Raw genomic sequence first — 26,836 nt, forward strand, 5'->3', positions numbered from 1 at the left:
GATCATTCTCATTGTCTGTTAGGACACGTCTCTGTATTGTGTCAGAGATAGGGAGCTCCTCGTTTTAATGATATTGAAAGAGAACAACCAAGGTACTCTTGTCTTCTTTGTAAGAGGTGTAAAAAATTGTAAATAAATTTGATTTTTGTATTAACTCTGTTCTTTGAGTTATTTTCTTGTAAGTGAACACGTACATTTACCCTCTGTGTTATACTTGTCTTGACATAATAAAGATATTATTTTATTTTTACTTTTATGATATATTGTGGTGAATGATATATATTTGTCTTCTTTTTGTGATTTGTTTGATCTTTGTTTTGCATTGATTGTTGAGATAAATTTGATCCCATTCTGCGCATCTCGGCTCCAGCTTAACAAGAATTTGCTGCTTAACATTGCGTAAAGTGTATAAAAGTTTTATTATTCCGTATGATTTTAACAAGGCTTTAGTTTTAGTGACATGCCATGTTTAGACTCTATTTTTATTTTATCAAACTCGATCATAAAGCTGTTTTGTCATTCTCAGCTACTTTCTATTGTTTACTGCCTTTTGCTATTTGTTTATTGGCTGACTGCTCGTCCCCATATCTTCCATCCTCTTTGTTCATGCTTAAAAAATGTCTAAATTAGATCCAGTCGGTGTAGAGAGAGAGAGAGAGAGAGAGAGAGAGAGAGAATTACAATTACAAAGTAAAAAAAAACGGAGAGTTGTTAATGTGTAGACACGTTACTTGCTAAAATGCTAAACAAAAACCCCTAGATAAGGGAAATAATGAGTGCTGTTTATGTAATTAAAGCTACTGGTACCAAAGCAGGCCACTTCTTATCACCTTGTATAGGTTATGGATATAGCGTATCAGCCAGTAATGGAAGGAGTATAGTAGGATGAAAACAAGAGTCCATCTAAGCTTGCTTCCTGATAAAAGAACTATAGTTGCTATAAGTGCCAACATCATGAAAAAGATGGACTCGTAGAGATACTCTATCCCTTGCTGTGCAATGACTGAAGCAGACCTACCATTCACAAGGTAGCCCTTCCGAGCATGCCCCAGAACAAGGAGGAAGGAAAGCAGAGCGTTGATGGAGCTCCCAATCGACACGATGTCTGCAACAATGAAGATGATGAAAAAAGCTCTGTTTAAGAGCAGAGGTATGCCTGTATTTTGATTAAGGCCACCAGGTATTGTATAGAGGGCGGCCGAAGCAACGGTGGCTACCAGTGCAGCAACTACTGAATGAGACACTGCTATGCTATTAGCCCACTCGCTATCTTGCTTTATGAACTCACTGTGACAGCTAAGAAACAACTGCTTAGCTGTTTCTCCGTTGCAGTTTCGACGGGTATGGAGCTTTGGAGGCGTGATCTCCTCCACAGACTGCATCTTGGTGGAACATAAGCAGAGAGTCAGATTCAGAAGAATGCGAAACTGATAAGAATAGACAAGATGGAGAACAGACCACTGCGGCGGTTATCGATGTGGTCAGTGGGGTCCTGTGTCAAGCTGATACAAGATCAAACCCCGCTGATGCATGGGGGCTGCCGTTGCTTTATCATGGTTGGGACATGTAAGGCTGGAACCTGGAGTTTTACTAGCAGGGAGACAGGCTCATTACGAAGCAGGTTATATGTCCCCCCCCGGAAGACGGCCGTATCTCGTGTTCGGGGTCTCAATGAGCGCCACATATAAGAGCTCATGGAGCTCGTATCCCTGTGTGTGTCGGCATCACTTAGCATCGGAATTTCGTGCGGTTGCAAAGACTTAAGTACCCTTTCTTGCTATGCTTGCCATGAATCGATGGTTTGATAAAATTACAAAAATATCCTTTATCTAGAAAAGTGAAGCATTGGTTTAAGAAAAGTACAAAAATGCCCTTCATCTAGAAAAGTGAAACACCGTTTCGAGAAAAAGACCAAATTATCCTTGATCTAGAAAAGAGAGGATGATCTTAACTCTTAAATATTCCAAACGTTCTGTTTTCCCCCGAAACCGTAAACTTTTGCAATTTCTGCTGTAACAAGAGATCTCTTTGACGACACACCCATTGTCGTCGTTTACTGCCATCGGACACTCCTTCGCCGTCGTCTGCTTCCACCGAAGCACCATTTGCCGTCATCTGCTGCCGCTGGAGCATCCTTTGACGTCGTCTGCTGCCGTCGAAGCATCCTTTGCTGTCGTTTGCGCAGTGACTGCATTGTTGCCACCATCGACTGTGTCTCCCTTCTGGGTGTTTCTCCTCCACTGTCGGATTACCAAAACTTCTATCGTTTCGGTGGGTTTCTTGTAAGGTTTCATTATGCAAACAAATCAATTTGTAAATCTGAATGCTAAATCTTACAACTGGGTGACCGTCTTCATGCTAAATAACACATATTTTTATACTAAAACAAATTGATTTGTACCTATCCACCTTCTTGGCATTGAAAAACAGTTAGCATGATTTGTTCTTATGAAAGCCAAACATTTCAACGATATGTACTTATGAAGGCTAATTTTTAACAACGATTTGTACCTTTGAAGCAGTAACGATTTAATGAAACTACCATGATTTGTACTTAATTTTGATAAATCGTACAACAATGTATACGTATGAAGCCAAATGTTACAACAATATGTACGAAGGTTGCGATTTATACAACGATTTGTAAGTTTGAAGCATCAACTATTTATATATTTAAAGCACTAGCAATGTGTATTTATGAAGTTACTTCGATTTGTACTTAAGTTTGCTAAATCTTACAACGATTTTTACTTATGAAGTCAAATATTGCGATGATTTGTAATGTTGGTGATTGTTTAATGAATGAAATAATTTGTATTATTATATACTTGGGTAGGCGGTTGTAACGTATAATGATGCGGTTAAATTTATGTGTTGTGCAGGTTAGCAATTTCTACAACTCGTCAGGCAAGAAATAACACTTTATTCCATGGGATGAATATTAGAGAAGTTATCCGTCAATCCTATCTATATGAGCGTTATGAAAGGTACCAAAATATAATGAAAATTGAGAATGATAAAGGCAAGGAGAAATCGTTGGAATTGTATTATGCGGAGGATTATCCATCAGATATTGAGGCTAAATACCAAAGAAAGAATGAGGAAGAACTAAAGATGAAGAAGAAGGATGGTGAATAGAAGAAAAAACAAAGGAATAAGGAGGAGGAGAACAAAAAACAAAGGCAAAGAAAGAAGGCGGAGGAGAGGGAAATGCAAAGGAAGAAGGGGGAGGAAAATGAAAGGCAAAAAAATAATAATAAGGAGGAGGAGGAGAGAGAAAGGCAAAAAAAGAATAAGGAGGAGGAGGAGGAGAGGGAAATGTAATTGAAGAAGAATGAGGAAGATAAGGAAAAACAACTGATGAAGTAGGAATATTTTGAAAAGCAAAGGAGGATAAGGCAAACGAAGAAAGAGGCGAAGGAGAGGGAAAGACAAAAAAAGAATGAGAAGGAGGAGGAGGAGGAGGAGGAGGAGGAGGAGGAGGAGAGGAAAATACAATTGAAGAAGGAGGAAGAAGAGAAGGAAAAGCAAATGATGAAGATGGAAGATGAAAGGCAAAGGAAGAAACATCAGGATGAGGAAGAGAAGGAAAGACAAAGGAAGAAGAAGGAAGACGAGGAAGAGAAGGAAAGGCAAAAGAAGGAGGAGGATGAGAAATAGAATGAAAGGCAAATAAAAAAGAAAGAGGACGAGAAAGATAAGGAAAGAGAAAGGAAGAAACATGAGGAGGAAGAGAAGGAAAGGAAAAGAAAAAAGCAGGAGGAGAAAGATAATGAAAGGGAAAGGAAGAAAAATGAAGAAGAGAAGGAAATGGAAAGGAAGGAAGAAATTGAAAAGAAGAGTAGGGAGTCGAAGGAGCGAAGGAAGGAAGAAGAAAGGCGGAGGATGGAGGGAGGGGGATAGAGAGGAGAAAAGTGTGACCAAAGTACGTAAATCGATCCTGTCTGTCATGATTTACTGTGATAGTTATTACTATATATAGAGATAAATATGATAGCAATTACTATGTATAACGATTACTGTGATAACGATTATTGTGAATGATTTACTGTGATAGTTATTACTATATATAGAGATAAATATGATAGCAATTACTATGTATAAAGATTACTGTGATAGCGATTATTGTGAACGATTTACTGTGATAGCGATTACTGTGAATGATTTACTGTTATAGGTATGATTATGTATAACGATTACTGTGATATCGATTATTATGTATAGTAATTACTATGTATAACAATTACTTTGTTCGCGATTACTGTGATAGTGTGTGTGCAATGATTATTATTTATAGCGATTACTGTCTACAACTAGGTGTATAAGTACAAATGAGATTAATTTACAATTGATACGAATAATATGTTATTTTGTGTTACAGAGAAGTCAGAAGAGAAGTAGAGCACCAGGTGAAAAGCTCGGAGGGCAGTGCAGTGGCATGTAGTTCTGTCGTGGTATGATCAACTAAGTGCATATCAGAAGGATCAATTACGAAATATGCACTTCGGTGGCCTTTTGGACCAGCATTGTTTTGAAACGTGCTGGAACACCATGACCCACTTGGTAAATAAGTAGAATCATCAGACAAACACATTCCAGTTTGATTCTTTTGAGATCACCATGACCCTAGAAGATGTGGCGTGGATTACTGGACTTAAGTGCCATGACAATGTTGTCCTATTACGAGATTCAAACTATAACGCAAGGAAAAAGTGCACGACCCTTCTAGGAATGTCGATGGACGACTGAAGTCAATGTATTTCTGGTGGAAGCAATTCTACATCAATGAAAATTTCTTCTTTCCATAATAAATGGGAAGGCAGGTCCACTACATGTGCATCTGAAAGAGCTGACCAAGAGTTGCATGACTTCCTTTATTTTTTTGGTCTTTATTTTTTGATTGTTCTGGTTCGAGAATAAGTTACTTGTGACTGCAGTACCTGGAAGACTTAGACAAAGTCGACAACTATGCATGGGGTGCTGCTATGCTCGCACACTTGTATAATCAACTTTACCGTGCGAGTAAGGGTACGAAAACCGTCGGGGGGTTTTGGTCATTTGTTCAGGTATTTGTTTATTACATATTTAGTACTTGTAGACTAAGCTCGTTGAAGGTTGTAGTGTTACTAATATATTGTTTTTGTAGGCTGAGGCGTAGGATCATATTGTTGCATTGCGTCCTCAGCGTGGCCCTGCGATTTGTGGTTTTTCAAATATCGATCGGTGGGTTAGACTAAATGTCAAGGAGGATAATGCTAAGTTCATTTTAGATGAGTTGCAACTAAATAAGGTAAATGGTTTAAAATCATTTACAATCGGTTCAACATTTATCATTCAGTAGTATAATTCGTTGAAATGTTTAGCATTCTTAAGTAATCATCGCTGCAAGATTTTGTCTTCGTTAGTACAAATCATTATTGCTTTAGCATTTATCTTTTAGTACTGTAAATCATAGTAATCGTTTGCATTCTTAGTAACAGTCGTTGTAATATATTTAACACTCGTTATTATAAATAATTTTAATATTTAGCATTCATTAGCATGAATAATTGTCTGTACCAAAACCATAATCTTCAATGTACAGGTTGTGTGGAGACCGTATGAAGATGGAGAGGATGAGGACCAAGAGCTTGTTGCTGAGGGTGCGAGACTGTCTGACTGCGGTATTTAGTTGTTTAGCAATTATGAAGCCGAGTTGCAAAATGGTAGCGGAGTTCTCCTACAATCTGGCTTGGGACAATCTATCCCAAAGAAGCCTGTGGAAGTGAGAAGGAAGATGAATAGTGGTGGGGCCAGGAACGTGAATTGGCGAGAACACTACAGGAAACAATTGGATAGCTGGAACAAAGGAGGTGTTCGTGCCATAACATATGATTATAAAGAACAACAATATGATCCTGACTATTTCAAAAAATATTGGGAACCCATGCATCGAAATCTAAAGATTGAGAATATTGGGAACCCATGCCTCCCTCCTGTCCCCCATCATGTCGCATCCCAGCATAGAAAACCCGTCCATCGTCTCCCTCCGACTACAACAATGATTACCTCAGTAACAATACACGATGAAGAGTGAACATAGCTCACAAAAGAGAACGTAGTCTCCGACACAAGGTTCTAGATGTTGGAGAGGAAGAATAAGGACTTACGAAAGGAGGTGAGCAATTTGGGGAGACAAATACAATCACTGTTAGAGAAAATGACCAGTGTTTATAATAAGATCGAGGGAACCAAGAGGCCATCGAGGATAGAGAGTCCACCAAGAAAAAGAAAGAGAAGATTTGTATGCCATAATCCATATGAGTCGTCAAGTGCTACTGAATAAACGATAGCGATTCTTTTTATCCAAATAATTATTTATTGTAATTCTATCATTATTTTTTAAACGTGACATTCTTTAATTATTTAATTCTTTTTTTAATAATTGTAACACACAAGTGCCACTGGACAGATCGTTATAATGTTCGACCTTCATAAATAAAAGTGATCACATTTATTTTTTATAAGAGACCACGATTGACTTGCAATAAGTTGTATATAAGAGATGACAATTTATTTTTTATAGAAGGTGTTCTATCACGATCTGTACAACCATCCCACTTAAACCCATCAAATAATCGAGCCAAATCTGTTTGAATATCCTATTCTGATTTTCCTTCACGAGCTTTGTCCTAAGGAACGATTCTTTCCATCGTGATTTACATAATGACATTCGAAAATGGCAGAAAAGAAAAAATAAACAAATCGACATGATGTTTAAACTTAGTAAAGAACAAATCAAGTTAACTTGACTGATATGGACGTCATTGTGTATATCACTCTGGGCGTGAGAGCATAGTAAAGAAAAAATTGTTGAAGGTTATAGTCTTACTAACATATTGATTTTGTAGACCTGAGCATTGAAGCATATTGTGGCATAAGTATGACCCTGCGATTTGTGGTTTTCCAAAGATCAGCTGGTGGTCTAGAATTAATGTAAAGCAAGATAATGCTAAGGTCATTTTAGATGGTCTATAATTAAATGAGGTAAATAGTTTAAAATCATTTACAATCGTTTTAACATTTATCATACATCAGTATAAATCGTTGAAATGTCTAGCATTCCTAAGTAATCAACGCTGCAAGATTTTGTCTTCGTTCACACAAATCGTTATCGCTTTAACATTTATCTTTCAGTACTATAAATCATTGTAATCGTTTCATTCTTAAGTAATGATCGTTGCAAGATTTTGTATTCCTTAGTACAAATTGTTATCGCTTACGCATATAACTTTCAATACTGTAAAACGTAGTAGTCGTTTGTATTCTTAAGTAATGATCTTTGCAGGATTTTGTATTCCTTAGTACATATCATTATGCCTTTAGCATTTAACTTTCAGTATTGTAAATTATTGTAATCGTTTGCATTCATAAGTAATGATCGTTGTAGGATTTTGTATTCCTTACTATAAATCGTTATCGCTTAATCATTTAACTTTCAGTAATGATCGTGAGCTTTGTGTTTTAGGTTTATGGATTTTTGGTGGAGGAAATTGGATTTAGGGATTAGGGTCACGATCTTTGTCTATGTGAACGATATAGCCTATCACAATTTACAATTTCATGTCGATTTAAGTCATAGTTGAAAATCGATTTCGCTGCTACGATTTGTTTGATCGCGATTTTTGTTGACGAGCTTTGTCTAGTTAACGATTTTCCTATTGCGATTTATATAATCACGTATAAAAGACACAAAAGATGAAAAACAAATCCAAATGGGGCTTGCTATCGTGATTTGACTGATTTGTCCTATTGCTTTGATTAGTTTTGTATAAGGAAGATGAAATGACATTTATTAACTTCATTACTGCGCAATGCAATTTATTGGCTCTCATTTTTTGGTAATTGGCGTTATTTGTTTGAATACTGGCGATCTGTGAAATGAAGTTTCCTTCATATATGAATGACATGTCACACAGGTACTGGATGGTGTGATCATCCTCTGCTTCGTGAATGAGTAACAGACAAACCGACGATTCCTTAATAAACCTCGTGTTCGTGAATCGAACATATAACCTGCTTCATCACAAATGGGATATCAATATCGATGAAGGAGACGAGGAAGGAGACAACGACAACTACACGACCAACAATGGTGATTCAGGCGTATATTGTCTAAACATCGTGTCCATTTTCTTCAAAATTCAACTCTTTTATGTCGTTTATGCGATTTGTATTGTGTACTGTATAATGGAATTTTAATATTGTTTATTGAATATTCTATTAATTTCAATATCGTTTATTGCAAAAATATCAATAAACGATGAAATCGATTTGCACAAGCAATGGCAGTGCACCTTTACCACGATTTCTACACATGAACAGAGCGATTGCCATCCAGTTGTGACCAATATAGATGTCAATCCGTAAATCGTTATACCATAGTGATTTACAAAATGATGTATGTCTTTTAGATAATGAGCTTTGTCTAAGTGAACGATACGTACCATCGCGATTTACACAATGACTTATAAAGGCTATATGGTGTAGCGATTTGCTATTACGGGCAATGTCAATGTCATCGATTTTTCCTAATCGCTTTTACGAGCGATTGGGAAAGATGATTTAAGGATTTCAGGTTTTGCTTCAACAATAAAAGATGAGTTAGATTCTTGAATACAAACGATTTCGTTTAAAAATAAAAACAAAAACATATCATTGTCGTCGTAACTTCGTAACTACAAATCCACATGATTTACAACCACATTCGTATATAAAAAATATTAGTTGTTGGTTACAATGTCTATGAGCAGCTGAGGATACATCCTCTCTAAGTAAATGAGCTCAGTAGTAATGGAATCCCACTATACCATATTTCTCAGTAAACGAGCTCTGCTGCTTTGTTAAACTCTTAACAAATCCGACAATGTGGAAATTGGATCATGCAAAGAGGCATGACAACTAACTTGATGGTAATACTTAAAAATAGTCCACACGCGATTCCTGTGTTCCATAGCTCGCTTTCGAATTGATCTGAGCCTGTCATGAAACAGAAAATATAAGACACTACATTAAGTTTCACAAGAAATGCAAACATCCTCCCAACATTGATTACATACCAAAAGACTTGTAAAACTGAAGCTATCATTCCAGAAAATCTGGTCGGGAGGATCAAAGGTTACAACGTTGGAAATTACGTATATAGGGTATTGCTGCATATTGAAAATTACACAAGTTAGATATTGATAAGCTTCACGTAATGCAATTTACATGGGAAACAATATAATGTCTTACATACCTGTTCATGCGAAGGGCTTTGTTGCTTTTGATTAGAGGTTAGTTGCTTCTTAGACCTTTTCTTGCCAACCAATTCTAGTGCACCCTTTGCCCTCCAACGACTGTGATCAGAGGCATGTTTTCTTTTGATATCCTTCGCTTGGTGAATATTTTCATTATAATCAACAACGTTCACTCCTGACTTGTTGAAGATGATGTTTACGCTTCAACACAACTTCTCAGGATTGTCAAGGGAAACATGATTTTCACCTACGTTGGTCGATCCTATTATCTTGGACTGGTATTCATGAGCTGCAACAAACTGATGGTGAATTAACTGCACGTTTTCAAGTAACTCCCTTGACGCTTTTCTCATGCATACATAAGTTTCTTCACTTTTCAATGCCAAATCTGCAATATGCATAAATGACCTACACAGTTGTTGGTAATGGGAGGCTATGTGACACTTCTCATCAACACTAGATTGACTGACATTATCCATATCCAACAGTTCAATCTTTGCTTGTCTCCTCCATCTTCGCATTAAATATGACTCAGGTATTTCTTGTATATTCTCTTGATTAAGTGCCTTTAATGCATAATGATATAAAATACCTTTGAATTTATACATTTTGCACGTACATTCAACTTTTTTGTTGTCAACATTGTACGTGACATGTGCTTTTTACCTTTTCTGATGCTCTTCGCCCTCCCATAAAATATGGTATTTGTGCATATTCTTGCTTTGCACAAGTCCTTCTATGTTGCAATTCATGACATGTATAACCTCTTTATTAATCCATTTAAATACAGTTAGTGTATACAGATCTACATGTCACATTAATATTTTTATGTCCAAAGTTATAGAGCATGTATTGAAGCATTTCACATCTTGTTCAAGCTCATTTTGTCTTATACCGTCTACAAATAATTCATATTGTTCCATGAAGCGAAACATTATTAAACATGAGTACAAGGTTTTATTAAGCATGGCATGCATAGATTTAGCTCTTTGTGTGCTTATCATACCTGCACAAAAGTATTGTCTTCTATATGACAATGCCCACTTCTTTTTTTCTGTATATAAATTTTCTAACCACAGACAATCTTCAAGTTCGTATATGTGAATCATTTCCTCCCATTCTGACATAAAGGTGACCTCGTCTACGCTCTCAAGTACACACCTTGTAAACTTTTTGTCAAACCTAGTCTTCTAATTAAATATGTGTCCTATGTTCTTTGTTGCGTTTTGAAAGATATGCCACAAACATAGGCAATGATGTGCATCTAGCCACACATGAAACACTGTAGCTGCAATTGAGTGATCACCATCTGTAAGCAGGGTTTTAAAACTCGCCGAGTCAACTCGATGACTCGTCTGACTCGGCTCGGCCCTCCAACGAGTCAACCCGGCAAGGTAAACTCGTTTTGCGAAAACTCGGGCTGACTCGGGCGAGTTTTGGGAACTTTTTTCCTTTTTCATTTTTCAAAGGCTATGGGCAATTTTTTCACATGTAAGCGTTCATTTTTCAAAGAACAAATAGCATAATAACAATAGGCTTACCAACTTAATATAAAATCACAAAATTAGTAAAAGTCTATCAAATTTCATATGTCCATCATTCATTCCTTTTGGTAGCTCCAGGTAAGGAATCAAACCCAGTACCCCTCAATGAACATATAGTGAATCCACTAATCCAGTTAACATAACCGATCCCTCATGCAACCATCTCTGCAACACTGACTTTGTTTGTATATTGATACCGCATACCAGGTGGTTGAAACTTGAAACACAAGATGAAAGTCATCGTTATTCTTCTATATCCTCCATCACATCCCACTTGAAGTGGCTCCTGTCAAAACTCAAAATCCTCCTCCTAAAGGGTTTGAGTTTATTTCTTTCATTAAAAGTTCATCATGCCACTACTTACAAAGAACTATATAAGTACAAAGGTACATAGAGCAAATGTCCATAAGGAAACTTTGTTGCTGTGAGACCTACACAATAGTTGGCAGCCTGTTCAAAACCAACAACATAAAATGCCTACATTTATCATTATAATATATATACATCACAACATTCTCATTATCCAAAGCTCATATGCATTTATGTGCAGATATATAAGGCATGGTCCAATCAACTCTACATCATACATACGCTTACAAATATCAAGATAAAGTTCAATGTTCCCATATTTTTGCAAGGATTTTCTGAGGCCCTGCAACACAACAGCTATGTCCATATATTCATAATGTAAACCACAATCTAGCATGGTTATTAATGTTCTTGAAGCGAGTAATTAAGTCATTCTTTATATATTGTCTTGAAAGACTTGTTCCTGCTTGTGTAGTTTCTTTAGTAAATGTGAGATTTGAATTAAGAGCAGTTTTACTTGATATTATTTTACTTATTAATCAATTAAACTAGTAATTAAGTCATTCTACAAACCTTTATATGGTTAAATGACAATTTATATATTGTATTTCTTTTAAAATCAAAAGTTAACAAAACTTGGTCTGAGTCACCGAGTTGACCCGCCGAATCATGAGTCAATAAAGAACGAGTCGAGTCTCGAGTCACGGGTTTTAAAACCTTCCCTGTAAGTACAACTTCAGGTTGCTTCTCATTCATTGCCTGTGTAAATACTCTGAACAACCACTCAAAGCTTTCATTGGTCTGGTCATGCAAAAAAGCATCGCCTAATATACAACTCTGTGAGTGATGGTTCACTCCGACAAACCACGCAAATGGCCACTGTTCAGTATTAATCTTCATTGTCGTATAAAAAGCAAACACATTATTGAAGCATTCATAATCTACTATTGACTTTGAATCTGCCCAAAGCATATTCACAACATATCCATCTTTATCCAGTTGCATTGCACTAAAGAAACCAGGGTCAATGTTTGATTTCTTTTGTAAGTAATCAACCAAAGAACATATTTTTCAATTCTTCATGTTATCGGTCATCTTCCTTCTCAAAGTGGTTTCTTAGATCTATAGGTGTGAATGGCACATTCTCGCGACCACCATCTATGTGCGCAAACAAATTGTATGTCTTTCTTGGTGCAATGTCGGCGCTATCAGCTATTTCAGCCATTGCAGCATGTGCTACAGTTACTTTACGATGTGACCTTAACATAGGAGTTATAAATAAAACAAATAAATCATGATTATGATAACTGATTAAAGTATGAACTACATATTTCCCATTCGGAAGTCTTCTTAACACCATTCTTGTTGGACATCCACATCTTGATTCTTGCATGCTTCTTTTTGGATTTTCAATTGATTTCTTTCAACCTTCCTTAGAATAAACATATGTCTTTCTCACCATGACACTCTGTGTATTTTTTGACCAAGAAAACCTTCTAACACTGAAGCCAAATTTTAAGGCATAATCATTGTAACATTTATATGCAGCATCCTCAGTATTAAACTACATTCCTTCTACGGGAACAAAGTCAGGTGTACTATCATATACATTCTCAGTGTCTGCACCTTTATCAAGTGAACTGTAAGGATCGTCTACCTCATTATTGAATTACATTTCTTCTGCTGGAATATTCAAGTCAAGAGTGAATCCAATGCTTGTACCCTTGTTATCATGTGCATCATTAGTGCACGTGTTCACTTCTTCAGGTGCGTCATTAATACATATATTCTCTTCTCCATATCTTTCAAATAATTAAGATAGATCATCTTCATTACAACCAAATGATAAGCTCACCACTGTTATAAGCAAGATATCAATTTGCATTAGCAAGCGCATACGTTTAGTACGATTTATTCAGGATGCATATAACAACAGATACTGATAAAGTTAAGCAAGTCAAAGAAACAATTTAATGAATCACAGTATAAAAGCAACTGCGGTTTGTTATTTGCTTATACTATGCATCGAGTTGTTACTTACTATGCCAATAAAAGAAATGACATGTCGTATATGTGTGTTGACGATAGCGCTTTAATTATATCTACGATGCTGTGAAGCGAGTTCAATAAAAATCGCTAAATGGGCAACGATTTGAATACGAAAATCGCCACCGCAAGCGCGTAAAAATGTATTTCTGCACGCACACATTTTAAAAGTCTTTCTACAAATATCTTACAAATATATACTACAAAACACATAATATCTTACAAATCGATATACATATCGCATAATATATTACAAATCAATACGGCAATTCAGCATAATACATTACAAATCAATACTACAAAACACATAATATCTTACAAATCGATAAATATAATGCAAAATATATTACAAATCGATACGAAAAATTCAATATAATAGCAAACAAATCGATATTAAAAAACAAAAACAATATCTTACAAATTGGTATTATGTTACTAAAACCGCGATTTGAGATACAATGCATATACTGAGTGAATGGAGGATATCAGATGGGGTAGAGGCCCTTCCACGCATTTGTAAACAAGTATTCTTGTCAACAGGTCTCCGCGTCCTATAAATATCGATAAGTTTCCAACCATCAAAAGGACAAGATCCACCTGCAATAACAAAACAATGCTTTAATGATACTCAAGATGACATACATTCTTCAACAATAGCAGGATGACATAGAAAGGTACTCACGGTGCCTTAATGACACTGGTTGGAATGTTTGTGCGTCATTGCTTTCTTCCATAATGCCTAAAGACAACGAAAAAGAAGAGAAGACTGTAAAAAAAGATGGCCAACAAATTCGCCTATGATGCCCACCAATGATCAAATCAGTCGATCGCGAACACGAAAATGCTTTTTAACATAAGACAGAAACGAGAAGACAACAATGTGTTATAAAATAGGCTAAAAAATAAGGCGAGAACCTCGACTTGAGACGAGGACAAAGTTTGCGCTGTCAAAGAGAGCTCCTGTTACATCAGATGACGCAAAAGTTTACTGCTATAGGGATAAAACGAAACGTTTAGACTTTGAAGAGTTAACATCATACTTTCTGGATGGAGAACTTTTTTTGTCCTTTTCTCGAACCGTCGTTTTCCTTCTTTTGAATGAAGGATATTTTTATAATTTTCTCAAATCATTGTTTCATGGCGAGAATAGCAGAAAAGGGTACTTAAGTCTTTGCAACCACACCAGATTCCGATGCTAAGTGATGCCGACACACACGGGGATATGAGCTGCATGAGCTCTTATACGTGGTGCTCATTGGGATCCCCGAACACGAGATGTAGCTAACGACCGTCTTCCGGGGAGAACATATACCACCCTCTCATCAGGGGTTTTCCTTCTTCATAAAAGAAAAGAAAATATGGAGAATAGATCAACGATTTTATGTAAACTGATCAAACAGTGGGAAGGCACCTGTCTCAAATACTAGGACCAACTACTTTTGGTACGGTAAACAAGATAGTTGTCACCTCAAGTTGGCATTCGACAGTAACCCTGTAAAACGTCATTTTACATGATCCACTCTCAACAATGGAATCTGACTTGGCCGTATCCGATCTTAAAAGTTTGAAGTGAAAAAGCTGGGTTTTTCTTTTGTCATAAATACTTTTTTCGTGGATAACCAAGCTGGCATTAGGCAGGCCCCAACCATTACAAAAAACAAAAAATACATAATAATGTATTTACAAACAAGGGCCATGATTTTTAGATCTGGCCGAAAAACCAACTAAACACGAAAAAATTCCTTATTGCAATTTATATTTTCCTTAAAGATTTAAGCAAAAAATCACTTGCGGATATGGCATTTTGAATGAATTAGGACAGTTAGGACAAACCTATTATTCTCTCTCTCTGACACACACTCATATATATATATATATATATATATATATATATATATATATATATATATATATATATATATATATATATATATATATATATATGCGTGTGTGTCAGTGTAACACCCCAAAATTTTAACCCATATTTTTAAGGATTTTTTTTATAATAGCGAAATCAAAAAATAATATAGGGTTAAGCATTCAGGGACATTACAGTGGAGAGAAAACCCAACACATTTATTTCATTCTATTTATCAATGAAAATCATCATAGTTTTAAATGATATGAACCATTAAAAATTACAATAAACTCAAGCAATCCCTGGAACAATAAATCCAAAAATCTTGATCCGATGCCTCATCCCGCAGCTGCTCATAAACTCTATTCTTTACCTGAAAAATAGTAAATTGATTTGAATTAGACTACAACTGTCTAAGTAAGAATCACTGTAATTTTTCTTGCAGGTATATCATGTATCAAGTATGTGATGTGGGTGCCGTGAGTGATTTTCAGCATATACAAGATCAAATAAAGAAATTACACAACAACAGTAACATGCATATCATTTAACTCACAACCACAACATTAACATGGATAACATTTAGCTAACAAATACACATCAACAGAATTCAAACATCTCACATGTTACAATTTCTAAAGTATAATGCAAGTAAAGAAATACATTCTGAAAGAAGTATTGAACTGTAACCTATCATTCAATTCAATGTGATACCTAAAAAGTACTAATTAATGTTTATCTTTATTTATCCCGCGGGTACTCACGAGCCGAATCACCCATAACGGAAGAGAACATTCAGGGGTTTATTATTCATGGGTGTTTTATTAACCCGAACGTTCTAACAAAAACTGTAATTCCTAAGGGAGCGTCCAGTGATCGAGAGAGCCTCCCAAAGGCCAAAACCAAAACAGGATGCATCCCTAACTTCTGCAGAAGAACAAAGAGCTACCACCTAGGACATATTGGCAGACTGGGTCCCCCAACTCCGAGGATTGGGGACCAACGAGTCATTTTAGTTCGAAACAATCAAACACATGTCCCCGAAGTTTGTACCACCTACCCTCTCTAAGGTAAGCCCGAATCTGAGTGGGTTAATCTTTTCATTTATTTAAGTTACCCAAAGTACAAGGGCATTTTCCCAAACTATCTCCTACTATCATAGTAGTAGGTCCCCAACTTAAGTCATTTTATTAAGGTACACATACCTCAATTTTTTTTCATATTAATTGCACAAACCCACTTAGAGTGCTCTGGTGCTGTTAAACCAGTCAAGCACACAAGCCTCGGTACCTTTAAACCAGTCAGGCCACATGATTTAAATTTAAGTTTCTCATCAATGTTATGGTTATTACTCAAAGTGCTTCGGTACCTTTAAACCGTCAAGCACCGATGCCCCGGTACCTTTAAACCAGTCAGGCTCACAAAATTTAACCTTTAATTTTCTCACCAGTGTTATTGACATTAAGTGCAAGCTCATCAATCGAAGTACCTGCATCAGGTACCAAAACCATATTGCCCAATTAGGCAAGATTCCCAAACTCCCTATCATTCATTTTGAATTCACAGTGGACAAAGGAAAACAAGTAACTTGACTGTATGCAACAAACAATTTCAATAAATGACATCTTTTTAATATGTCTCACAACTCTTCTACTAAAGGCAGTCAAAACTCAGACATTTTCCAGATTTGAATGTCAACAGTTTACATGACAAAATTTCAGATATAAAGAAATTGCACATTATCCCATTTGTATATCAAGTTACAAATAAAACATAGAGCTCCACAAATAGGTAGCATCACATATTTCCAACTACGAGTAGAATGCTCATATGCCATTTTCAAAGTGAATCACAATTCTTAATGGCAGTAAAGATCTAGACACAATTTTTCACTGATGTATAATATCACTCGATTTTAGCTATAAGCATAATGCCCAAACACGACAACCAAGGACTGACTCATGTTATGCCAGGGTCGACTCTCTGGTCTTCCAGGTATGACATGATGCACTAGGGGTCAACTTCCTGAGAAAGGGTTCGGCTCCCATGCGTAGGGTGTGGGCACATGTATAGTCATGACAGCAATGGGAATCACACATTTAATTTTCTATGTATGTGCAGCAGAACATATCAAAGACGGAGTTCATTCTTCACTAATGTCACAACAGAAAATGTATACATATTTCTGTGGGTGTACAATAATGTGTGCAACAAAATGCATACCAACTGAGTGTGTACTGCAGCAATACAATATGGATACAAATGAAGATTGGACACAAATTTTGATGCATTCTAGAGCAAGTAACTATTGTTATCAACGTTCTACTTTCTACCATCAAATTGGATACAATATCAATTGCTAACCAGATTAATAAATAGAATACAACGGTTTCTAGTGCACCTCAAATAATAGCAAAACATTTTGAAAGCAGTAAACAAATTCCTGACTTCAGTGTATGACCACCAGGGTTAACAGAACAAAACGACTGCTATAATTCTAAAGGAAATTAAATGAGAGTTAACCACCATATTACAAGTGATGTTAACACCAATATCATTAAGACTAATCGTCATTCAAATTGGTTGCAACTGAAGCCCTAGAGGCTCTGCTAGGTAGGATTAGCTCGCCTAAACCCTTTTTTTTTTCAAACATCATTATCGCCAGCTATTTCACAAGTTAACCCTAACATACATATTTTTTTTTTCAGTTTTCAGAATTGACACATTAAGTAGCTGCATTACCATAGCCCTCGACAAGGTCAATTTATTTTTGGAATAGAATAGAACTGCTACATCCAATAACAACACAAAACTTAATTGGGTCTATATTTTGGATACCCAAGCTAAACCTAAAGAATATGGTTGTGTCCTAGATGGGCCAGTTCAACTGATTTGCCCACCCTACTTCCAAGTAAACAACATAAGCAACAAACACCTGAATCCCAGAGCAATCAAAAAGGGAGAAGGAAAAGTTGGACAGAGTGCATACTGCAAGCTTCACACGAGGTACCCTGCAAACCGTAAGAAACCCTACTAATCGAAGTCTGAAATCCCCAAATTGAAGGTCTGGGATTTTCGACAAACCCGCATCGACTGCTCGAACACACCCAATACCCAAAACAAGTAAAAATAGCAGTAAGACCTACCTTTTTCCAGCGTGATGGTGGTTGATGCTGCGAGAGGGAGGTTTCGTCGGCATCAATTTTGCCGCAGTCGAGCACGGGTAGAGAGGGAGATCGAGAAAACGAGAGAGAGAGAGAGAGAGAGAGAGAGAGAGAGAGAGAGAGAGAGAGAGAGAGAGAGAGAGAGAGAGCAGGGGTGAGGGCCTCCCCTCACCCTTGCGTGATTTTAAGGGTGCGGGAGGGCGTTGACCAGGAAACCCCAGCAAAAGAAGGAAGAGGGAGAGCGGCGCAGGGGGAAGTTTTAAAAGAAACCCCTGGCCATGCGAGTTTTAACCCTAACAGGTTGGTAGATCCGGGTTGGATCCAGATTCGACCTGGGTCCAAATGTGTGTGTGTGTTTTTTTTTTCTTTACTTAATGCACCAATGGGGTGCGGGCTCAGTTCGACTGGCTCCGCAACCCACGAACCCCATGCATTTGGGCCCATACAGGTCCAACCGCAGATCTAGATGTATATATATATATATATATATATATATATATATATATATATATATATATATATATATATATATATATATATATATATATATATATATATATATATATATATATATATATATATATATATATATATATATATATATATATTAACACTCCCAATTTGGGTACGGTTTTGGTTTGGCCACACTCATGACCCTCAACCCAAATCTTTTAATGAAACCACCTAGTTGGGCAATTTGGATCCGTCTGAGGATTCAATATATTACAAGCTTTAAATTACTATATTCTTAATACATTTGGTTTATTCTTCGATACGATCTTGTGGGTCTTTCATAGGTTAATATAGATCCATTTACGTTATCCAAAAATTGACTTAAATTAATATGGATCCAAGATCCATTGTGCTTCGTCAATCCTTTTAATAAATCTGGATCCAAGAATCCAAAGTTTTGATTATATGATTTGGAACCATGGATCCAAAAGAATTTTTATGGATCCAACTAAATATAGATTGATCCTTACAATTTCGATACAAGGATCCCGGTTAATATTGAAGTTCTGATGTCGAAGATCCAAATGCAATATTGTGGATCCGAACATCGCCTAGGCTATACCAATCTCACTAAAGTATTATAGACCCCATATAGAAATTTTCTCATTATAATTTCGATTAAAACTTCAAAGATCCAATCCATTTGACCAAAATCTATTATTAAATATTCAATTTAAGGTTTGTAGTCCGATACCTAAGATCCAAATGGAATATCAGAGTTCTGAACAGGATATTAGGGATCCAACATTGAAGATCCAAACAGAATATCCGATATCTGAATACAAAGAACATATACAATACTAAAAATATATCCCTGTACCTGTTCAAGGGCATAAATTTCAAGTTTATTTATCGGATAAAATTCATGGGTATTACAGTCAGAGAGAGAGAGAGAGAGAGAGAGAGAGAGAGCTACAAACCAAATCTAAATGAGCTACATCTTTCATTAGGTCCTACTTTTATGCATGCAGAACAATGTTACTAGATCAGGATGAAGTCCAAACTTGATGTTGATTCAGGTTTGAAAACCAATGAGGACCCATAACCTACTACACACATGCCTCAATGCATTGGTTCTGCACAACTAGCTAGGTATGTCTGCTTAAGATGCTCAAGCGAGAGAGTCTGTAGGTTTTGACACTCAGTGTAGACATCCTTTGCGGCAGAGGCTGGATCAGGTGCAATCACATTGCACAAAATGCTTGTGCCACCGCAACACCTGATCACCATCAATTTTTGTGATGGGTGGTGGTCAGGTGCAGCGGACATGCACTTTGTACAATATGATGAGAGGGTGGTGTATGTTCTCCCCCGATGATTCACTGAATCCCATGTCTGTGTTCGGGGGTCTGAATGAGCACCACGTATACAAGCACATGGGGCTCGTATTCCCGTGTATGTTGACATCACTTAGCATTGAAGTCTGGTGTGGTTGCAAAGACTTAACTACCCTTTCTTGCTATTCTTCTCATAAAGCGACAATTTGAGAAAATGACAAAAATGCCCTTCATTCAAAAAATAAAAAACAAACAGTTCAAAAAAGGACAAACATGTCCTCCATCCAGAAAGTCGAGGATGATGTTGACTCTTCAAAGTCTACACAGCGAAACGAACCTTAATCGTTTCGCCGATGGTGATCCAGCGAAACGATAATGAGCCGACGATCCGATGGTGAGCTGGCGATCCGATGGTCATCCGACGAAACAAACCTGAGCCATCAAAAATGTTTGTTTGAACTTTTTATCGTCATCTTCTTCTTCTTCCTTCTCCGTAAAACACTGTAAAACCCTCTCTCTATCTAGAGAAGAAATCAGGGGAGGCAAAGAGTTTCCTCTAGAGAAGGCCATGAACATCAACCCTCTCACTCTCTCTCCCTTCTCTCTCTACTTCTGTGCACATCCAATAGACGATCCTACATTGCTCCATCAAACACCCACTGACCTGCACATTGACTGTAGCATCATTTAACTTGATGAGTTGTGGAGCCTGATTCATAGTTTTTGCCCTTACAGGAGGGGGTTTGGGGGCTCCTCCCAGTGTGGGTAACATCATTCAACTTGATGAGTTGTGGAGCCTGATTTAGAGTTTTTGCCCTTATAGGAGGGGGGTCCGTGGGCTCCGCCCCGACGCGGATCGCGCTGCGCTGTCAGCGGGTGGGGGTCCAAGGGGGCCACCCCTGGCGGGGGCTCGGGGGGCAACGCTCTCGAGAACAAATTTTTTTTTGAGCCTTCCAACAACGATTTGTAGTATTATCGGGCTTTCCTAAAGCGATTTGTAGTATTTTCGGGTCTCCAATGAGCCCTACAACAATTTATAGTGTTATCCGACTTTTCAACAGCGATTTATAGTGTCTTCTGCAAATCACTATAACAATTTATAGTATTTTTGGGTCTCCAACGAGCCCCACAACGATTTATAGTGTTGTTGGATCTCACTATAACGATTTGTAGTGTCTTCCGCAAATCACTATAGCGATTTGTAGTATTATTCAGTAAGCAAATCGCTGTAAATCACTACCCGAATTAGGACCAACTTGTCAGGGCCATATCTCCCTAACCGGAGGTCATATTCCAAATCCGTAAAAAATGATGTCTTCGTTATTGAGTCTAGTTTATTCCTGTAAATTTTTAGCAATTTCTATTGTCATTTCATTTCCCATTTTAACTAAAAACCAGACACCTATTATTCTGTGTTATTTGAGTTGCACAACACCATTCTCGCTTGACATCCACGTCTTGATTCTGGCATGATCCTTGTTGGATTTTCTATTGATTTCTTCCAACCTTGCTTGGAACAAACATATGTCTTTCTCACCACGACACCCTGTGCATTTTTTGACCATGACACCCGAGACCCGTGCCTAGGGAGAGCCCCCGGACCCCCCTCCTGTAAGGGCAAAAACTCTAAATCTGATTCCACAACAAATCAAGTTGAACGATGCTACCCACGCTGGGAGGAGCCCCCAAACCCCCTCATGTAAGGGTAAAAACTATGAATCAGGCTCCACAACTCATTAAGTTGAACGATGCTACCCATGTTGAGAGGAGCCCCCAAACCCCCTTCCTGTAAGGGCAAAAACTTTGAATCAGGCTCCACAACTCATCAAGTTGAATGATGCTATCCACGCTTGGAGGAGCCCCCAAAACCTCCTCCTGTAAGGGCAAAAACTCTGAATCAAGCTCCATAACTCATCAAGTTGAATGATGCTACCCACGCTGGGAGGAGCCCTCAGACCCCTCTTCTGTAAAGGTAAAAACTCTGAATCAGGCTCCACAACTCTTCAAGTTGAATGATGCTACCCACACTGAGAGAAGCCCCCAGACCCCTCTCTTGTAAGGGTAAAAACTCTGAATCAGGATCCACAACTCATTTAGTTGAATGATGCTACCCACGCTGGGAGGAGCCCCCAAACCCTCCTCCTGTAAGGGTAAAAACTCTGAATCAGGCTCCACAACAGTCAATGTGCATGTCAGTCGATGCTTGATGGATCAATGTAGGATCTTCTGATAGATGTGCACAGAAGCAGAAAGAGAAGAGAGTGAGTGAGTGTGAGAGGGTTGATGTTCATGGCCTCCTTCGGGGAAGATTTCTTTCTCGGATAATCCTACAGTGCAGAAACTAGGTCTTAAATAATCATCTTTGGGATACTTAAGTCTTTACAACCACTCATTTTCTAGAATCGTCAGTTTTTTTTGGCACCAATGGAGAAGAGGGTACTTAAGTCTTTGCAATCGCATCAAACTTCAATGCTAATTAATGCTGATAAACATGGGGATATGAGACACACATGCTTAAATACATGGTGCTTTTTGGGACCCCGAACATAAGATGTAGCTAACTGGCCTGTTCGGGGGGAGAATATATAACCTGCATCGCAATATGATGGTATCTGATCCAAATTCTTTGCTGCAAGACCGATGCAGCGAGTGTCTAGTGGGTGAAAAGAGAAGCCTTGGGGTTTTATGCCATCAGACTTCCAACACGGCAGGTCTCCAGATCTGATGGCGGTTTCTCCATGTATTAAACAGAACAAAAAGAAGTGCTGCAATTTTTTTTTCTTTTTTTTTATGCACGCAAGACCCTACCACAAAGGGATCTCTGTTGAATAAATAAATTTGGGGTGCAAAGGGAAAGGGAAGCAACAGTTTCACCTTGAACCATCGGTGCTCCCAACGCATTGAATGGTTGGTGGCCCATTTATCTTGGTTTGCACTTGACGGGCATAATGCTGCATGGTGGAGAATCGTGTTTCCATCCTTGTCAATTCCCAGGGCTAGTGTGTTTGTCATGTTCATGTCTCTCAAGAGATTGAAGACGAGCTGTTGGCGGCTCTTTATTGCTAGGTGCAGTAGGTTTTCCCCAGAGTCATTGAGATAGTCTATTTCATGTGGGAACTTGCTCAAAATCTTATTCACCACCGTTATCATCCCACTTTTCACAGCCACCGACAGTGGTGCTTCAACACAACCGCACCTTTCATCATGCAGGGCTCCACCGTCATTTGCGTGTGCAATATGAGCAACATTTACCTCTTGAATACTCTTATAGAATGAGTAGTCTTCACCCACCAAAACCTCAACCAGATGTGTCAGCTCAGCAGCATCTGCAAACAAGTGTTTCTAATTATTTCCAACAATCGTGTAGGAATTACGGAATAGGAAAAGAAAGAAATGAATTGGGCCTCTTAATTTGTACCTCTTCAACTTAATTGGGTCTCTCATTTGTGAGCGACAAAATGTCATTGAAGTCATGTTGTAATGAAATCTTTGCATTTTCGCAAAAAGAAAATCTGGAAGCCGGATAATTTTTTATTCAGTACTTATTTTGGTTCATACCAAGAATATTGGGGTGAATGGCAGTCACAATTTACTTATTAAATTTAGATTTTCAGTTTTCTTTGATAAAGCTATGGAGCGGAGCACTGAAGGAGGCTTTCATCATGTATTGGTGATTTCCCTATAGCCATAACATGACGGTAAATTGACTTTGTTTTCTAAATAATTTAGTTACATCTGTTCAAAAGCCATGTTGGATTCTAGTGGATCGAGCTCTAATGGTCATTCTGCAGAGTGAGATCGCCTGACCCATGATCTGTAGTTTTTGATATAAGTATCAGATTTGGTTCATTAAAGGTGGTCCATAATTAACTTTTTCTTAAAGGATGCAGACAAAAGGAAGCAAGAAAATTTCTATATACCCTGCTCAATTGCAGACTTGAGGCATAGCTTGTGAATTAAGTGATGCATCCTTCCCAAGGTAGTGTGCAGGAGGAATTCAACCACGACCCCAAACTCCGCAACGTTGCCATCAGCAGCATCTGTCTGATGGAGAGAACTAGGATCAGTCATGGCCCCAATGGCTTCATTGGGAGCTTATAATTGGGGGAAAGGGGGCTGTAGATTTTGGGGGATCATACTCCCCTCCTCTCCCCTTAAATGGCTTCTGGCAGATGAAGACTTGCAAAAAACAAACGTTTGTCATGAATTCTAGGAATCAGATGCGTTCTGTTCCTCCCACATCCATGCACATATTCTTTCTTCTTTTTATGAATTATAGTAACAGAAATGCATTAATCTGTAATGGAATTACAGCAACAGCGCACAAGAAGTCATCTCCATGCATAAATGCAGGAGAAACAAGGAGAAATAGGCCATGTCCAAGCAAATGTAAGAGTGTGAAGTCATAACAGAGCAGAGAAATGTGAGTAAGAAAACTCCCATGCCCATCTTCAAAACAGGGTCTTGGTAGTCGCGTTTTCAGGACTATGAAAAGCCATCATGAGAAAAAAAGAAAATTCCTGCATACATCTTCTCAACATGGATTTTTATATGAAAACAAAATTCTTCAAAACCTTTTTTGTATGGAAACTTTTGTGAGAGAGTCCACGACGATATACACATCACACTTGCCAAAGTCTAAGATACTAAAAAGCTATCATATGAAGCATTTCCATGCGTGAAGGGAATTTAATTTTGACAGTAGCTAGAGTGCCATCAGAAATGCATGTAAAGGTATTGTTGCCCTGAAAGCCTTAGGGAGACTTTGGGTATCAAACAGGAGGAAGGGATTCATAAAAATCTTGTCTTCAAAAAGGAATTTTTGGGATTCCCTTTCTCACACAATGGGAAAGGCCACATTTCTTCCCAAATACTTCAGCCCACAAGTATCTCTACGCTGCCCAGCCAAGCACATGGGAAAAATTTTAACTCAAAGAGGACCTGCATATCTAATGTCTAAAGTAGTAAAATTACAGGTTCTAGTCTTGGAAGACAGGACCGGATGACTAGGGCCATCGGTATTCTGGCCACGAGATGCAACCCCGTCATGCCCTTCCCATCCCTCAGGTGAATGAGATGCGGGTACAGTTGGGCAACTCTCAAAGCAGTTCCTGTGTTGAAGATAAGACATGCAGGATGAGAAGAAGATATTGAAGTTACAGAGAAAGAATTCACTTTATTGGCCCTGCCACTAACCATAGAACCTGTTTAAGATGGAGACATGGAGAGCACTGCCACCATCATCTCTTATCAGTGGGTCATTTGTAGAAGAATCAATTTCTCTTTGAAGCAGACTGTGGATTTGCATTTGGGCATGAAAATAGGCAACCAGCTCTGTCTCTCCATTGGCTGCAGCAGTGAAGATGGGAGTCTCACCATGCTTATTGCATCCATAGAGAAGAGAAGGCTTCTTGTTGATGATCATCTGAGTCATCTCAAGGCTGCCCACCAAGGCTGATTCATGAAGGATGGTGTTGCCCAGCCCTTGGCTTCTCACCTCCAGAACCTCAGTGTGGACAGTGGTGACACTCAGCATGTCTGCCAACAGGGGGGCCTGATTAGAACGGATGGCTGCATGGAGAAGGGTGCCACCGAGAACCGTGGTTGGTCGTCGTACCACAAGCAGCAATCTCATCTCATGGTGGTGTATCTCAAGAAGCCGTTCCCAAATTCCAGCCAAGATGGCTTTCACTACAGCTGCGTGTCTTTGCTCTGCGCTCTCCATCTCATCTGCAGACTGCAGAGATTGGTATCGATCCCCAATCTTATTGGTCGGTTAGGAATTACGATTATAATGACGTGGGAGTGGCCCGTTCACTCGCTAGTCACGCTTCGTGATAACATGCACCCGGTGGAAACTCATTGACTTGGCAGACAAAAAGTCGGCTATCACTTTTCATCTACCTTGATTTCATTTCATCGTTTGTACTCGGTTGTAACTATAAAGTTGGAGATAAGAGGTGGATATTTTCATCACTTACTTTCATGTAACACAGCACAGAACACCTTTGAGATTCATTCTGGCGCTAGAGAATTTTACGTTCTTTTTTACTTACGACGCCAGGCCAGTCTAGCCACAACTCCATCCGACTTTTTACCTACGGCCGTAATCGGGTCTGGTTGGGATCGAGTCTTATCAGACCCGATTCTGAATCAGGTTTAAAATTAAGACTCAAACATGGCTCAATCTAATTCCGGTTCAGGTACAACTAGAATTTGTGCACCCATATGGGTTAACAGGTTCGGGTACATATTGGGTAGGGTACAATCGAGTCCAGTCTTTAATCGACCCGTTTTGATTCAGACCCATACAATTTTGAATAGAACGCTTGCCGAGAGCCGGCTCCCCTACAAGGAATCCCGAGTAGGGTCACCCACACCCAAGCCCTCGTAGAGCCCACCAGATAAATGCAGTAAAATACATGTAAATTAATATAATTAACTATCATTACGAAGCATTATATACCAACAAATGAGAAGTTTATTAATTATTCTAAATAATGCCAAAAATTTAAATATAAAAAATTATTTTCATACCAAACAACCACTTCAAGTTGAAATAAAAAGACTTCAATGATGCATCATATTCAGAATGTATTAAACTCATGAGTTCTTGAGAATTATTCTTTAGAAAATGGATTCATTTCAACCCAACAATTTTCAAGCCAAAAGGGTAATAAGAAGTATCTATAAAAAAATGAATCAAAGTTTTAATCACTAAAAGTTAATGCATATTAATTCTAAGTTTATCAACATCTTTAAATATTTAGTTAATTAGATAACATAATATTTATCAATTATTATAGTTATTTTATGGAACTACCAACTATAAAACGGGTTTGGGTAA

At 38.0% G+C, this 26,836-nt stretch overlaps 1 protein-coding gene across 3 annotated transcripts; it reads right to left on the reverse strand.

Annotated features, from left to right (window-relative positions):
* Positions 1–666: 666 nt before the first annotated feature.
* On the reverse strand, positions 667–25,858 carry LOC149811971 (protein ACCELERATED CELL DEATH 6-like). 3 transcript variants are annotated; one of them, XM_089993379.1, is made up of 6 exons: positions 25,186–25,858; positions 24,964–25,100; positions 23,910–24,033; positions 22,864–23,315; positions 13,860–13,916; positions 13,692–13,774 (listed from the first exon to the last, which is right to left on the reverse strand). In XM_089993379.1, the coding sequence occupies exons 1-5, from the start codon at positions 25,712–25,714 to the stop codon at positions 13,866–13,868; spliced, it is 1,293 nt and encodes a 430-aa protein (XP_089849505.1). In that variant the 5' UTR covers positions 25,715–25,858; the 3' UTR covers positions 13,692–13,774; positions 13,860–13,865. The 3 variants fall into 3 exon arrangements, with proteins under 3 accessions (XP_089849504.1, XP_089849503.1, XP_089849505.1); XM_089993378.1 differs by lacking the exons at positions 13,692–13,774; positions 13,860–13,916 and adding an exon at positions 667–1,376; XM_089993377.1 differs by lacking the exons at positions 13,692–13,774; positions 13,860–13,916 and adding an exon at positions 667–1,382.
* Between the last annotated feature and the right edge of the window lie 978 nt (positions 25,859–26,836).

The sequence above is a fragment of the Nuphar pumila genome, chromosome 17 (assembly GCF_984573655.1).
Source record: "Nuphar pumila chromosome 17, dmNupPumi1.hap1.1, whole genome shotgun sequence".
NCBI classification, from domain to species: domain Eukaryota; kingdom Viridiplantae; phylum Streptophyta; class Magnoliopsida; order Nymphaeales; family Nymphaeaceae; genus Nuphar; species Nuphar pumila.